This window comes from Myotis davidii, unplaced genomic scaffold (genome assembly GCF_000327345.1).
Source record: "Myotis davidii unplaced genomic scaffold, ASM32734v1 scaffold1, whole genome shotgun sequence".
Taxonomy (NCBI): Eukaryota; Metazoa; Chordata; class Mammalia; order Chiroptera; family Vespertilionidae; genus Myotis; species Myotis davidii.
Genome location: NW_006294681.1, coordinates 6345912 through 6363272, shown reverse-complemented (window position 1 = coordinate 6363272; position 17361 = coordinate 6345912). Strand labels below are relative to the sequence as shown.

At 36.1% G+C, this 17361-nt stretch overlaps 1 protein-coding gene across 1 annotated transcript in view; it reads left to right on the top strand.

Annotated features, from left to right (window-relative positions):
- The window catches only part of LOC102772217 (lipoxygenase homology domain-containing protein 1), a 56935-nt gene that overhangs the window by 22033 nt on the left and 17541 nt on the right, over nucleotides 1-17361 (top strand). Inside the window, exons 11-14 of the mRNA XM_015567406.1 lie at nucleotides 1548-1724; nucleotides 4472-4684; nucleotides 6899-7076; nucleotides 11572-11703. Coding sequence (XP_015422892.1) covers nucleotides 1548-1724; nucleotides 4472-4684; nucleotides 6899-7076; nucleotides 11572-11703 — 700 coding nt within the window. The remainder of the gene's footprint in view (nucleotides 1-1547; nucleotides 1725-4471; nucleotides 4685-6898; nucleotides 7077-11571; nucleotides 11704-17361) is intronic.

The following is a 17361-nucleotide window of genomic DNA, read 5'->3' as shown; positions in this document are numbered from 1 at the left end:
AAGGCAGTTAGGGGCGATCAGGCAGGTAGGCAGAGAGGTTAGGGGTGATCAGGCAGGCAGGCAGGTGAGTGGTTAGGAGCCAGTGGTCCCAGATTGTGAGAGGGGTGTCCAACTGCCGGTTTAGGCCCGATCCCACAGATATTGGGCCTAAACCGGTGGTCGGACATCCCCCAAGGGGTCCCCAATTGGAGTGGGTGCAGGCTGGGCTGAGGGAACCACCCCCCTCCATGCACGAATTTCATGCACCGGGCTGCTAGTTTATATATATAAAAGCCAAGCAACCGGGACGACTGGTCACTATGATGCGCACTGCGGCTGGCCAACTAGCCTGATGAGGACAGGGCCGGCCAAGCTCCCACAGCCCCTCCCCCCAGCTGGCTGGCTGGATCCCACCCGTGCACAAATTCGTGCACCAGGCTTCTAGTAATGTTATGTAATATCACATGATGATTTTGAATTCACAGCATGTTATTTAAGGGTAATTAATAATTATTGAAAAAATCTTATGTAATTTGTGTGACTGAAATTTAGGCTAAGTGGTTAATTAGTCAAACTTCCTCCATGGAGTCTTTTCCCCTCTGCTCCAGGTTTAGCAAGGTGCCTTCTGTACTATACTTCATAGCACATTCTGCCCAGTACCGGTCCTGGTCATAGTAAGTGCTTAATAAATATGAATGTAGTGGATATGGAATCTACTCAATTAAATTGAGTTTAACAAATGTTCTACTGCTTTATTTTTCTAAAATCAAATTAACTCTATCTCAAAGCTCCTAGGTTGATGAGATATTCCAGCTTAGTTATTACGAGAATCATATCGCTACACACAAGATTTCACATGGAATGGGGTCTCAGAATGTCTGGACAGCCCTCTTAGCTTAGGGCTACACTGGTCGCTGGTAATGTATTTATCAAACAAGATAGTTTCTTGAAGGTAATTAGGTCTGTTGCTAATCTACCATACCTACACACGGGAACTTAGCTTATAGCCCTAGTGTCATGGGTCAAGCCATTCAAGAGGCACCCACGGCTCCTTTCTTTTCAGGCCCAAATGCTTTCTAGGGTACTGAGGGGAGATAGGGTAAACCCTCAAACAGTACCCCCAAACCAGGAATGTCTCTCTATAGCATAACCTCCTTGATATGTTCAGTTTTTTGAAAGTAAAACCTAGTAATACATGTGTATTCATTTCAGCTTTTGGTCCCAGATAGTCTCTCTTGAGTTAGGAAGATGCAAATGAAGAAGTAAAAAATAAACAATGATGAAATACATATTAACATCTCATTAAATTATCCTGCTATGGAATTATTTTTATTGTTACCCAATAGTCTACCATAGGTTCTGAGAATCAAGAGAAAAAGAAAGTTCTTGGGTAAAGACACTGGGAATGATGCTGGGGAACCAAAACTATTGAATTACAAAGATATGAGATTATATAAATAGTTCAAGAGTGCTATAGAGTGGAGTAGACTTCTGTAGGCATATAATGTCAACACATTTTAAATTTACTCTCTATTGTTAATGCAAAGGATTTCCCCCTTTTCTTTTAGGCTAGTGGTGGAGCCTCCACTGAGCTACGGGTGCGTTATCAGCCCAACCGCTGTGCACTTCTTGAGTCAGCACAGGTTCCTGGGCACACCGTTATCTTTGACTCCCATGGCAAAATAGCTGATGAATCATCAACAGGCTATGCAGGCCTTTCCAAAGAATTTGTTGTTTTTGTCAAGGTAAAATGGAGGAAAGTCATTAAAGTTTATATTGCTGAACACCTACTTTCTCTTGCTCTGTTAAGGAAAGCTCTTGAATGGAGTCATATGGGGTAATCAGATGTCTTCCCACGAGGTGGCATTGATGCCTATTGCCTTTTATTTACCCAGACTGAAAGGCCAGATGGATCATAACACCAGCAACAAACCAATGGGAGTAACATCCCATATCAATTGGAGGTTAAAAATATGGATGTGGGGATTCTTAATAAAAGTTAGAAAATCTTACATTTGGGACTTAAACAAATGTATATATTTAATTTTTCTGACAATTAGAATGTTTGCACCCTTTGAATGTGGTATATACATGTAGTGATTTCATAATACTTATGCTTCTTCCTTTATAGTATATGTTTGTAACCTTATTTTAAAAATAATATTATCATATTAATATAATGTCTATCAGTTATAAGACTGTATTTTGTGCCAGGCACTTTATTGAGAACTCCATTACATACAAGACTAAATTTAACCGTCATGAAAATACTGACAGATATTGTTATTTGTTTTTTAAATGGGGAGAAAAACATTTCAGGAAGTTAAGAATCTTGACTAGTATAGCATGGCTAGTCAGTGATGGTTCATGAATCAAATCAAGGTCAGCTTCTCTTCCAAACTGTTTATACTTATAAAATAAACACTTTATCACATTATCATTTTTCAAAACAACAAGATTTTAATGGTTGCATAATATTTAAACATAAGGAATATATACATACATATATATTTGTTTATCATTGTACCTTTAATCTTTGTCTTTTCATTTTACATCTCTACATATATTACTGCAACATATACTTTGACAAATCTTTGACCACATATTTTATTATGTTCTTTTTTCTTTTCCATTATTTTTTTTTAACTTAGATAATTTGAAACTGAACATAAGGATCAGAATACGAAATCTTTAAGACTCTAGAAACATACTGCCAAATTTTCTTTCAGAAATGTACCAATTTTTAATCCTGAGAAACTTAAGTCAACTCTGAAGTTAGAGAGAACAGTTCATATATCACCTCACTGCTGTTACAAACTTTAGAGTTCAGGGGTCTTTGAGATCACTAAAACAACTCAGAACTCCATGAACTCTGTTATACTCATGGTTAAGGTTTTTTTGCAGGGAAGGATAACATGAAAATTAGCTAACGGAATAGACACAGAGGGCAGAGTCTAGGAAAAGTAGCAGACATTGTCCTCTTCCCATGGAGTCAGGACAGTGATACTTCCTCAGCATTAATATGTGACAGTCTGCATGGAGTATTGCCAACCAGGGAAGCGAGCTCACCTGTGCCTTTACTTGGGTTCCAACATATAGGGAGTACATGTGGGTGATTTCAGTCTCCTGCCTCTTGGAGGTCAACTGGCACCTTGTGACTCAAAGTTCCTCCCTAAATCACATTTATATTATATGGTTGACCCAAGACCCTCAAACAAACAAAAACACTCCTATCAGGTATTACATTAAGGGTTTAGATAGTAAAACTCTCTGAAGGCCACAGACCTCTCTATGTAATATTAAATTCTTTACTACCTAACTCCCATCGGCAGTGTAGGAAAATATCCATTTCATTGACAAGTGTTGAGTATGGTCCTTAAAAAATAGGGGGAATAAACATGTAATTTTAGCTTTATTTATTTTTTAATTACTAGTGTGGGTACCTTTCCTTATGTTTATACACCATTTGTGTTTTGTCTTTTGTGACTTAAGTGTTTATGTATTTTATCCATTTTTCTACAGTGTTAGTGTATTTCTAATTAACTTTAAAGAACTATTTATATCTTCCTCTTAAGCTGTTGATTGCATAAAATTTTCTTAAACATATCTTATACATTTAATATCTCTTTTCTTTTATTCATTTATGTATTCTTACATGCATACATTTAACTGATACTCATACAATGCATTTCATAATTCAGGTACTTGGCTAGCAGAATAGTCTGCTTTATATTAGTATTAAAACTATTTTTAATAGTGACTATAAATTTATTAAGAGAAGTGTTTGTGTTTTGTATCTTTTTTAAAAATTGAATATATTGGGGTGACATTGGTTCACAAAACCATACAGGTTTCAAGTATAAACTCAACAAAACATCATCTGCACACTCCCCCACCCCTTTGCTCACCTCCACCTATCGCCCACCCACTTCCCTCTGGCTATCACTACACTGTTGTCTGTTTCTATGTGATATATATATGTTTTGTATCTTTTTAAAATCTCTGTAGCTTCTGATGCTTACCTTCACTCTCAATAAATAATGATTCAGGTGAAGCAGGAGTCTACCAGATAACCTCCTTTATTTTTGTTCAGTTTTGCATTGCAGTTAAGCTATTTATTATTTTCTTTTGTTCATTTAAAAAATATTTTTATTGATTTCACAGAGAAAGGGAGAGGGAGAGAGATAGAAACACTAGTGATGAGAGAGAATCATTGATCGGCTGCCTCCTGCACTCCCCACACTAGGGATTGAGCCCACAACTCAGGCATGTGCCTGACTGGGAATGGAACCGTGACGTCCAGGTTCATAGGTTGGCGCTCAACCACTGAGCATGCTAGCTGGGCATTTTTTGCTCATTTTTAATCACCAAGCTTCTGGTAAGATCCTGATCATTGCAACTTCTCTAAGAGAGTGGCCTCTATTGCCATATTCCTCTAGCAATACTTGAGCTTGTCATTTATTGCTTTTCTGTTCTATTTGTTGTTCTGAAGGGTGTGTTCCTCAACAGTGCTGTGGTTCTGCTTGCCACAAGCCTGTGCCAAGCCCTGTGTCTCCAGCCGGATGGCAGCTGCACTGGAGTGGGAAACCAGTCTGAAAAATCCTACTGGAAAGTGCACAAAATCAGCGCTGGGATTTGCATGTTTGAAAGTGTGAAAAATGCACGGATGTATCTGAGGATTAAAGATGGCCAGTGTGATGGAACAGTAAGCATCTGCTCTTATTTTTCTCAGCAAACATTTAAGATATTTGCCAATAATAGATATGAGAATAGCAATTTCTTAATAATTCCTTTTTTAGTTTTAATCTATGAACAATCTGGAAATTGGGTGTTATATATGGTGGTCTCCCTTAGCTAGTGTTTTTAATGAGTGGGTATGATTGGTATGAATGCTTGGTATGATTGGAGTGGAATCCGGACCCTTGAGAGACACTATTTCTGAAACATAATGTGTGTACAAATCACCTGGGAATTGTGTTAGAAAGCAGATTCTATCTTAGACTGCAGTGGGATTGTGTGCCTGCATTTCTAATAACAACCAGCTGTTGATGAGCTGGTCTGCAAACCACACTTTGAGAACCAAGGTACTAGAAAACCTCAGTTCAACAATATTTCCTAGCTGCTGCTTTTGGTGCCTGAATTTCCACCAATGGAAACCCTGTACTTTGAATAAGGAAGTAATTTTAAATTCCAAGTATTAAAGGCTCTTCTTTAACACCTTAGGAGGGGATGTGGGAGGCAACTAACATAACATCCTTTATAGATTTATAATTTTCCTATGGATTGAGCGGCAAAAGGATTATACATTTAACTTACTGATTAATGCTCTGTGTATCTGTTCTTGTTTGAAACAGTTTAAACTCTTTTTCGGATAAACTCAGAGATGCCCCCACTCTCCTTTCCCCTTACCAGTGTGGCTCTGGCTGTGTGGGAGAGTTTGCATGAGTTTCTGGAGGTGGGAAGAGGGAAGGCTTAGATCAGTGATGGCAAACCTATGACACGCGTGTCAGAGGTGACACGCAAACTCATTTTTTTGGTTGATTTTTCTTTGTTAAATGGCATTTAAATATATAAAATAAATATCAAAAATATAAGTCTTTGTTTTACTATGGTTGCAAATATCAAAAAATTTCTATATGTGACACGGCACCAGAGTTAAGTTAGGGTTTTTCAAAATGCTGGCACGCTGAGCTCAAAAGGTTCGCCATCACTGGCTTAGATCGTTCAGGGTTCTCTGGCTCCCTGTCTCGAGTGGACTGGTGAGTCTGCACTGATGTTCACAGGGCAAAAGAGGAAAGCACGTGCACACACACATTTAATTAGCATCCTTGATTGACTCACCAGAGGGTTGTAAAGTGGGCTATATCCCATTTCACAGAAGAGGAAGTCATGCTTCAGAAACAGAGTGTCAGGCTTATGGTCTTTAAACTGGTAAGTGGACTAATTGAGATAAAAACAGGTAACAGGCCCTGGCTGGGTAGCTCAGTTGGTGAGAGTGTCATCCAGATATGCCAAGGTTTTGGGTTTGATTCCCGGTCAGGGCACATACAATAATCAACCAATGCATGCACAAGTAAGTGGAAAGCAAAAGGTTCTCTCTCTCTCTTTCTCTCTCTCTCTCTCTCTCTCAAAAAAAAAATCAATTAAGAAAACCAACAGGTAACATTGTTGTTATCATGGCCAGACTAGTTGAGAGTAAAATTTCATAATATGCAGTCACCTTAGAGAAGGAACATTAGGAAGTAGCTTTTCCTTCATATCACCAACATCCACAAAGTATACAAACCTTTCTCTTCTGGGACTCTTAAATCTTGTAAGAAAACCTCTTTAAGGTCATAAAATGTGAACATAGTGAGTTTTCTAATATTCAGTTATAAATGGCATTAAAAAAGAGAGGGGTGACTTTGATTATCTGATTTATAGATGACTTCTAGGCTTCTAAGTCTTGAATTTTTGCTATACAGTCTTGGAGCAATTTATGTGAACTCGATTTATCGATGGCAATTCAATCCAGAAAACGTGGACCAGCACAGAAAATTAGTTTATGTTTAAATGTAAATAAACTTTATGGCAAAAATTTCTCTCTTTTCATCATTACATTATTTTCCAAAAGGAAAACTTCACAGTTCACTGTTCTCTATTCGCCTACAGATGGGCAACACTGAAACAGAACATAGCTTCTCTGATTCCTAGCTCTTCTCTCCAAAGTATGCACCTTTGCCTCAGCCACTCACCTGGTCTCTGTTTCTGGATCTTATGGAACAGGGTCAAGTGCATAGGGCAATTCATGTAACAGTTTCTAGATTTGGCATGAGGATTTGAAAATGAAGCAAAATTATATTCTTGTGAACTGACTGGTTTAAAATTCTGTCCTTCAGGGTTTGCTCAGAGTTACAAAATCATGTTATGCTGATTGCAGGGTACAGGAGATATTGACTGTCATTTTAAAATTAAGAAGAACTTGGAAAATGCATCTATAAGCCTGGAATCTACAAAGAGCCCCGGATTGTTTGTTGGACTCCAGTCAGATGGACAGGTGAAACCAGTTATTTACACCAAGAATGGGAATGTTTTCTTCTATCCACAAGTCATCAAATGTATGTCTACTCTGAAATATTTCATTGTTTTTGCTCCGTGATAGTTATACACACTGATATTTTCATCACTTTTTTTCTCAGCAAATTTCTGCTGTTAGGCTTTTTATGGTTGCTATTCTAGAAGCAGTAAAAAAACAAACAAACCTATAATAATGACCACATACCTCAAATTCTGCTATTTAATGTTTGGTATGAAGATTTTGCTACATCAGGCTCCTTTATAGTTTGGGTGTGTGCACTTGTGTGTGTGTGCATCTCTGTGTGTGTGTGTCTGTGTGCGTGTGTGCTTGTATTTTATTTGAGGATATCTCCATATACACTGAGAGGGGATGGGGCTGCTAGAAACATTCTCAGCTTAATTGCTATGAATTTTTTATCATCATAGTAGAAAAGGAGATTGAAAAAGATCAACACAAATGATATTTGAATTAAAAATAGAATTTGAAAAAAAGAAGTCTAAGGATAGGACAGAAATGTGAGTATTTTTAAACTGACTTTTTGTATCTAAGTTTGGGGTCTCTAGTAAATTGAAGTAAGAATCTGAAATCTTTACATAAACAATTTAAACTTAGAATGTATTTGCTTGAACACCACAGTTAATGAGGCAACTCTGTTGGTTCTTAAATTATTTCAAAATATAGTTTGTAGTTTAATTTGTCCCTGCTGTAGTCCCATGTATTTGGGCTTAATCAAAATCCTGATGATTTTCTTAGTCAGTATGACTCTTATTTAACTTCTCTTTTCTTATCAAAGTCTGTATATATATTTATATAAAGTCTGAATATATATATATTTATACAAACTTATGTATATATATTTATATAATATCACTATATGCGTAGATAAACTATCTACAGAAGATAGTTTAAAATAAGAAAAAATAGAGCTTGATGTTAACATGGTGGTCTCTCCGGTCCTATTCTTTGTGCTATCTGCATTAATTCCTTTTTAACATTTAGTTGCCGTCTTTAAAAGTTTGCAAATGATTGGGCTAGTACACCTTAACTCACTGCCATCCACACCACCACTCCCTCTGTGCTCTGTGTTTCCACAGCCTGGCACAGAGCAGCACTCCTACTCAACAAAATGGGTATGCCATCTGTCTCAGCAGCTCTGGAGGGAAACAGATGACGAGAGAGAAAGCAGAAAGATGCAGGGTGGAGTAGAAGAAAAAGCAGTGAGAAATAGCTAGCAGGCGACAGCACACATGTGGGAAGAGCACAGGAAGAAAGGAAAACTCATACAAAGGAAAGGGTAGTGTGGTGAAGCCAAGATGAGGAATAAAATAGATAGCAATGATTAGAAAAGATGAGTAGAAGAAAAAATAATTTGTGACAATACATAAAAGAGATAATAAAATGGTCAACCGAGGGTATTAGTACCAGTAGAACCACTAGAAACAAAAGAATTCTTTCTTACAGGCTCTACAATGTAGTTCTATTATAGAGCATGGATTATCTGAGTTTTCTTTTCTACTTACCAGCTGTATTAATATCAAAGAACTTTGGTTTCTGTATCTGTGTAACCGGGGTAATAGTAACATCTTTTCTATCTGCCCCACAGAGCTGTTGGGGACCAAGCCAGTTAAGAGTATGGGAAAGTTCTTGTTTCAGTAATAATAGCTAACTATTACGGGCAGTTATTTTGTGCCAGGCATTGCAAAGTACAGGTTACATTTTTCAACATGATTTTGAAAAGTAGGTATACTGTTTTTTTATTGTCTCTTGAGACTGCACTCTAATTATTTGATTTTTTTTTTTTTAAAAAGAATTGAATATCTCCAGTGATTATGAAACTTTAAAAGCTTAGAGCAAATGGGGCTGGGGCTGATTTTATATTGATTAAACTGGTTGATAGGCACCTGTAAACTGCTTATGTAATTTTTTCCTTTATTATTTTTATTATAAAAATATGTGCAATTGTGGAAAAATTTGAAAATATACCCATGTAATCTATCTAGCAGTAAAAACAATATTTTGATGTATAGATTATCGTGATTTTTTTCTATGTGTTGTATATATTTATCTACCATTTTATCTAAATATACTAAAAAGTATATTTTTAAACAAAAAATGGGTTGCGATTTTTTATATATGAAAACAATTTTCTGATTTTTGCTTAAAAATAAATGATTTAAATAAATACACATAGTGTAGTTTTGGCATTAGTCGTCAATCCTGTGGGTAATTGCCTAGTGGTGTCTGTTTGTCCTGCTGTACACAGCTTCCCCTTTCCTGACTTTGGACAAAGTATGCTTTAACCTCACAAGTTATCCCTATGATTAGACACAAATTCCTGTGTCTAACAAGCGCTTTCTATTTGGATCAACCCATGAAGATAATCATGGAATTTTGTGTTTAATTAACATTCATGAAAGTTCTATAATGTTAATAGAAATTGGTATATTTCTTTGATTCTCATACTTTAGTAAAGTCACATGAAGTATTATTTAAATGATGTTTTAGTTAGAATAGTATTCACTGCAGGTGTCTCTTTCACTTGAAAACAATAGATAGGAAGATTTTTTAAACATACTATAAAGCAACTATTATATTTATAAAAAATGTTGACATTGTTTTTGAGGATGAGGTAGAATCTTGAGAAGCCAGTGCTGGGAGGCAGAGAGATGAGAGATGCTTATTCCCATGTCATCATTTGCTTTGGCTGCCCTACTGTGCAACCCTTTCTGAGCTTGTTTCTGATTTCTAGACAGAACATTAATTCTTTTCTCCTCTGTGCTCCATGGGCACTCTGTGCCTGTGCCTGTTATAGCACTCACCAATATATACCATTCTTTACATGTTCTCCTTCTGGGCTGTATACCCTATTCACGTCCAAGGCATGTCTTATTCATTGACTTACAATTTATGCTGATGGAAGTGACTAGAAGAAAGTTTATCTTGTCTTTGTAGATCCTAGATTTCTACAATATTAGTAAATTAGAGGCCCGATGCACAAAATTCGTGCAAGAGTAGGCCTTCCTTCCCCTGGATGCTGGCACCAGCTTCCCTCTGGCACCCGGGACCCAGTCTTCCCTCACAGCCCCGGCTTCGTCTGAAAGGACGTCCAGTCTAATTAGCACATTATGCTTTTATTATTGTAGATAATTAAAACCCTTAATTGTGGATCTCTTTTTAAAATCTTTTTATTTTAAATGACGAGAGAGAGAGAGAGAGAGAGAGAGAGAGAGAAATCATGTGAGAAACATGGATTGATAGCCTCCCATATATGCCTGGACCAGGCTCGAACCTACAACCCTTTTGGTATTTGGGAATGACACTCTAACTAACTGAGTCACCAGCCTGGGCATTATGGATCTCTTAATTGGGTCATAATAAAATGTACCCTAAATTATACTTTTTCTTTCTTCTCCACGAGTTAATTTATCCTTAGCATACATACTTCCTGTTTCCTGATTTTCCTTTTAATGTTTTAAAGTTGTTGTTGTTTTTTTTTTACCAGCATCAATCTCTACTATCTAAGCATTGCATTATAAATAAACCATATGGAAAAACATGTTTTACAGGGTTTGGTGTTAAAAAGAATATTATTATCTGAATCTTTATCTTATAATCCTTTAAGGATATACATGATGATATCATCATGGACAGTCTTCAGACACCAGTGTTATAACTCCATAAGATTAAGTTTTGTTAATTCCTGTTAGCCATACCTCTGAGGTTATGCCTTCTTATTCTAACATATATTTTATGAGTCATCTTAACTTATTGACTGCAATTGTGGTATCAAGAAATAGCTGCTATTATTTCTGATTATATAGAATCAGACATCTGTATAACTTTCTTTGTTGCTGATGATCCCTCTATTTTCTGACAGTCATAGTTTGAATTACTATAATTTAAAAATGGCTGTACTATGACTAATCCCTAAGAATAAAACACAAACTTAAACTTTGAAGTTCTAAATACAAATACTACTCATGAGCCATGGACTATAAAAGTGGAGTCATTATTCAGCTAGGTTGGGGATATCTATTCCTGAACAAGACACCAAAACAACTTGTTTCAAAATAAAAGACAGTACAATAGTGAATGTTTTCTTCATTTCTAGGTATAGGTATATTTCTTTGATTCTCATATTTTAGTAACGCCACATGAAGTATTGTTTAAATGACGTTTTAGTCAGTTTACCCTTTTGATGAAGGCAAAATAGCAGATTATCAAAGGAGTTCCTGTTAGAATCTATAAAAAATATCTCGAATAAGCCATTTGATTCATACTGTGACATTAAACTATTGCTTTGATTTATAAAGCAGTGAGTAGATTTTAAAGGAATACCATTCACGCACAGCCTGCTGCTAGGAGTAAAAAGTCATTTTCTGGTAACTATGTAATACAGAGTAAAAGGATTGACTAGGCATTGAAATGGAAACAATATCAAAACTTAAACTTGCATAGTTTAAACATATGGTGAGTTTTCTGAGAAGAAACAAGTGATTTTAAAAGGATGATCTCTTTTAAAATCTTAATTTCAGTCGGCAGAGAAAACCCAATGGGTATGTCTGCAACAGCCAGCCAAGAAGAGGAAAAGATCCAGGAGTCAAAACACCAGCAAGAAATACCACCTGCATCTGAGGCCAGAGGTTCCTCGCTTTCTTCAGCTGCAAGTAAACAGCAGTTTTGTCTTTTGTTTTTCTTCTTCTTTCGGTTTGTTTGTCTGCACTGGTTCTTTGTGAACACCTCAAGAAGAACACCAAGTTATTTTTATAATATAGGTTACATTATAACACATGAACTAGCTTTTAAGCTGTTATCTTACCTTTTTTATGCTTGGGCTCTATATTGCAAAACATAAATGTATTTAAAAACTAGAGACCTGATGCACGAAATTCATGTAAGGGCCTTGGCCCCAGCCCCAACTTGCTGCTGCTGCTGCTGTGGCTGGGGCCTCTCCTGCCTCTGCTGTGCGCCCCTCCCCCCACCCCCGTGGCTTTGTCCAGAAGGAAGGATGTCCAGAAGGATGTCCGGTCTAATTAGCATATTATGCTTTTATTATTATAGATGTATTTATTTCTTTACCTTGAATTCAATTATCACTCCTAAACAATGACTTGAAAAGAAGGTAGCATTAAATTGTGACATATTGGACTATTATCTACAAAATATCTTACGAATATATTTTATAAATAATGGCAAATTCTCGCCAAAGTCTAAACAACAACAAAAATAATCTCCTCCATTTCTCTGATATAGAAAATGAGGCATCAATAAAGTGTTCTAGGCCTGAGAGGTTTGGATTTTTAGTTTCTAGTTTTAGTCTGTTTGATCATTTTTCTCGCTCTTAAATGTATTATCTTCTATGAATGATATCTGACAAATCCTGTGCATTAGAATCTAGTCATCTTTGGGTAAACTGACATAGTGACCACTGTGTCTGGAACATTTTTTAAACCCATCTTGAGAAATAGGTAAATTATAACGTTACCTTTAAAAAAGTGCTTTTGGAAAATCAGTTATTGGCTTTGCTTTCTTTTTTTATTTCAGATAGCAACAGAAAATAGATGTCTCTTTCTGACAGCCCTATGATACTATTGTATCAACCAGAGGAAAGAGAAATGAGCCTTTTGAGTTTTGCTGTATGGACAAGGCCCAGTGTTACATTTCCATGTCATGTCATGAATCCATGGAGCAGTGGGACAGATCACATTGCGTGAGAAACATGTGCTTAGTTAAAATTTTTCTCAGAGGAGCACTCAACCTTGGGTCAGGAGGTATGGATCCTCAATCTGGGATGGCCACCTCAAGTTAAGATGGACTTGACTGAAAATAGCATGCTAGCTGAAATCTCTGGGAGTAGATACATTTTTATGAGTAGCAAAACATTTAAGAGAAAAAAAAATCTATGTATTTCATGAAAATTTGTTCTGGTGAAAACGTTTAAAACAATATTATCATTGTTAATTTTCTTTAAAATTTAAGGTGCACAAGATATTGATTTGATACATTTATATATTGCACTATGATGCCCCTCTATCATGTCACATAATGATCATTTCTTTTTTATGATGAGAAGTATTAAGGCCTAGTCTCTTAGTAAGTTTGATATTTATAATAAGATGTTGTCTATAATTGCTATACTATACATTAGATCTCTGGGTCTTATTTATCTACTAGCTTCAAGTTTGTATCCTTAAATATCGCTCCCTTTTCTCCCACTCCCAACCCTTGCTGTTGGTAACTACCATGTTACTTTCTGTTTTTACAAGTTTGGCTTTTTAAAATTTTATTCCACATGTAAGTGATATAATACAGTATGTGTCTTTGTATCTCACTTAGCATAATGTCCTCAAGTTCCACCCATGTTGTTACAAATGGCAGGATTTCCTTCTTTCTCATGGCTGAATAATATTCCTGTATATACCCAGAAATGGGATTACTGAGTCTTATGAAGGAACATCCAGGGCATACTAGGCACAAACAAAATTTAAGTCATTAATTCATTATAAAAAGGCACAATTTTTTTTTATTGTAGTTAATGGCAATACTACATGTTATGGCAATACTAGTTAATGGCAATAGAAATGGAGAATGGGCCAGAAACTGAGAAAAAGGAGACTTAACTTTATTAATGAAGCTGTTTAATTTATTAACTATTTGAAGTATTGATATAGCATGTACCTTGTGTTTAGACATTAAATCCTGAAAATCTAGGTGGTAAAGCTTTCCTAATGCAAATGTCATCTACAAAATCCCCATGATTTGTTTAAATTTTGTCTTCTGTGATTGCAGAAGAAATGGTTTTTATAAGTATCCTTCATGTGGGCAAAAATGTCTTTCCATATTAATATTACTTAGAAGACTGATTCATTACTGAGTGATCAGATCATGATTCTCTTTCTACTTCTATAAAGCATCTGTAGTAGTTAAAACTTATTTATTGTGAGAAATACCTTCCTCTTTGTTTTGCTATTTAGCTGTTATGCTAGATAGATTTGGGTAACATTAATTCATATAAAAATAAATTAAATTAGTTGAAAAATACTTTAGAAAACTTATAGAGCTTATTTTGTACTTTAAAGACATCAAAACCAACGATCCATTCCTGAAGAATGAGATTATGTTTGTCAGTCTACCTTTAGGATAGGGCAAGATGTATGTAATTTGGGGGTTAGGTATTATAGATAAAATAAACTCATCCTTTGTATTCAAAAGGCTCATGTATTAGAAAACAAAGGAAGACAAAGATCTAGAACTTATAATACCACATCTATATATAGTATATATATATATTTTAAAGTGTGAGTCTAAATAGGAGACTGTCTTCTCATTTAATCAGGACAGTTAGGAAATTGGTATTTCTTTAATGTGGACTCCATTTATCTGTCAGTATAATGTTGCTTGGACACATCTTTTTTGGACTCTTGGTATATACTAAGATCACTAGGATATTGTATATACAATATTCTTTCACTGAAAAAGATGCAACAGATTTTTAAACCAAATTTAGGCCTTTACCTTGATAACAGTTATATTTTTTCTTCTTGGTGTTAGTCCAACATTTTAGCATGTTGAGATAGCCTTGATTACTTGATCTTATTTTCTGTTAGCTATTCCTATCAGTGTTGTGCTTCCTGTGCTCTATATAAAAGCCTACTATACCTCACACCAAGAAACTGACAAATGAATGAATAAAACAAGACTATTTGTGTTAGTTTTTTTAATATATATTTTATTGATTTTTTACAGAGAAGAAGGGAGAGGGACAGAGAGCTAGAAACATCAGTGAGAGAGATCGACCAGCTGCCTCCTGCACGCCCCCCAGTGGGGACGCGCCCGCAACCAAGGCACATGCCCCCGACCAGAATCGAACCCGGGACCCTTGAGTCCTCAGGCCGACGCTCTATCCACTGAGCCAAAGCGGTTTGGCTTGTGTTAGTTTTTTTAGAAATAGATACTTTTACATTGCATGATACCTATAGAGAAAATGGTTTAACTTTTTATATTTTTTCCAGATTATTTCACATTTAAAAAAATAGGGTTAAATAATAATCATTTTTGTGACACTGTACTATCAAAATTAAGGGACATTTGATTTCAGTTTCTGCTTTACATTTTAGTGTAAATCAGCTTTCTTAAACACTGTCTTGAAAAAGCACACAAAGGTTTATGGGACTTGTCTTTTTATGCCCACACTTTCTGATAATGATTCATGCCTTTAGTTGACCTCAACTTTGACCAACCCATGAACTATGTATGGAATCAGCCTAATTTGTTATTTATGTCGATGTGTAATTTAAAAATTTTTTTCAGAGCTTCAGGAGATCAACAGCACCAAAGGTAGCTTAGCTTTATTTTACTTTATATTGACTGAGTCAACTTGAGTGGTGCTTAATTAAAGTGTTCTCAATCAGACCGTCAAACTTCAGAGGGAAGGTAGGGGAGGGTGGGGATAAGGGAGAGAGATCAACCGAAGTACTTATATGCCAGCATATAGGCCTAACCAATGGACACAGACAACAGGGGGGTGAGGGCATGAGTGGGGGGGATGCTGGGTAATGTGGGGATAAAGACACATATGTAATAACTTAATTAATAAAAAAAAAATAAAGTGTTCTGTCACCCTCATGAAGAACATTTTTGAGACATCCGAGTAAATTTTAGGTACTATAGATTTTATTTAGGGAGCCCCTGAATGAGTCAGATGATGAAATCAGAATCTCCATAAAATATTCACCCATCTTAGAATATTTTAAAACTCTAGTCAACAAAAGCAACTGCTTTTATGGTTTTCAAATGGATAACTTTATTATCTGAGACTAATGGATTTTGGTTCATTTCCAAAAGATCAGGGTATTAGATGGAACTCATTTTTAATTGATAACAGCACAAACTTTAATTCATTGTTCTATATTATAAATTATACAATATTAAGTCATGAATTTTGAAACATGAGTGCACCCTGATGATTGTTATATTTGTGCAAATGTGTTATGTTTGTGTAAATGTTATAGCATGTTTGCAGATTAAATCAAACAAACAAGCCACACACACACACACACACACACACACACACACACACGTGCATATGTTCGTATTTGGATACCCAAAAACTAAAACCAAGTAACCATGGTGTCTTGACCCCATTTGTTTTTTCATTTTATATTGTTCACTGGCCTTTCTGCCTCAGTCTCTCCCTGCTCTATACAGTCCGCCCTGTTTCAGACAGATCTTTCTAATACTCAGAGCATGTCACCACCATAATTTAGCATCTTGACTTATTCCATGTTGTCTGCACAAAGGTGTGCCAACTTCCAACTTGCCCAATGCCTTTCATGATCTCATTGTCTTGTTCAAGCACATCTCCCTTAGTGTAGTTCTTTCATAATGCCTGCTACTACAAGTCTTTGTACATGCTGGACAGGTATTCCCTTTATCTGAAATACCCTTCCCTTCCCTTTCTAAAAATTCCAATTCATCCTTCTACATCCAGCACCCAGCTTACCTCTAGGAGCCTTTCCTGCCACCCTCTATAGTTAATGACTCTGCTACATCTGAACTCTGTCCTGTTTCTTTTGTTTCCTATGCATGTGTTTGCATCTTTGAAATCCAAATATTTATATGTCTGCCTTTCCTACTAGATAGTGCGTATGTCCAGAGTGAGAATGTCATTATTTTTCTTTCAAAGTTTTAATCTCTGCCATTAATATTGAGGGAGCAATGAACCTAACACAGTGCCTAATGAATAATAGGAACTAAAAGAAGTTTTCTTGAATTGAGTAAAAATGATCCTTTTAGGTGAACAAAAGAAATTCAAGTAGATAATTAGCATCCTAAAGAGTATCCTGCTGACCTAGATCACCAGTTACTCTCTGGGAAGGACTCATGGACGTCCTGTGGAGTTTTCATCAGTAGAGAGCTGACTGCTGTTTTCTGGGCTCTGACGAAATTCCAAGTGTGTTTGCAAGGCTCCTGATTGTGATAGACTACAAATAACAGTCAGGTGTTTACATAAAATATTTGGAAATTAAATTGTACCATAAAGTCTTGTTGGGAAAATATTTGTGACCTTTATATCAAAGGTCAGCTGCCTTTGATATAACACCCCGAATGACGTGGGATTTAACCTTGTTCTGCCTGGGTTTGAAGTTTAATTTTTTGTTACTGCCTGTATAGCTGTCAGCAAATTTCTTAACCTCTGAGTCCTGGTTTGTTTACCTGTCTCATAGGGGACAGTACCTCATAGGACTGGTGTGAGGATTGTGTAAGGTTGACATGGTATGAATACTAAGTTTTTAGGACAGTGCTTAGCACTGAATAAAATCTTG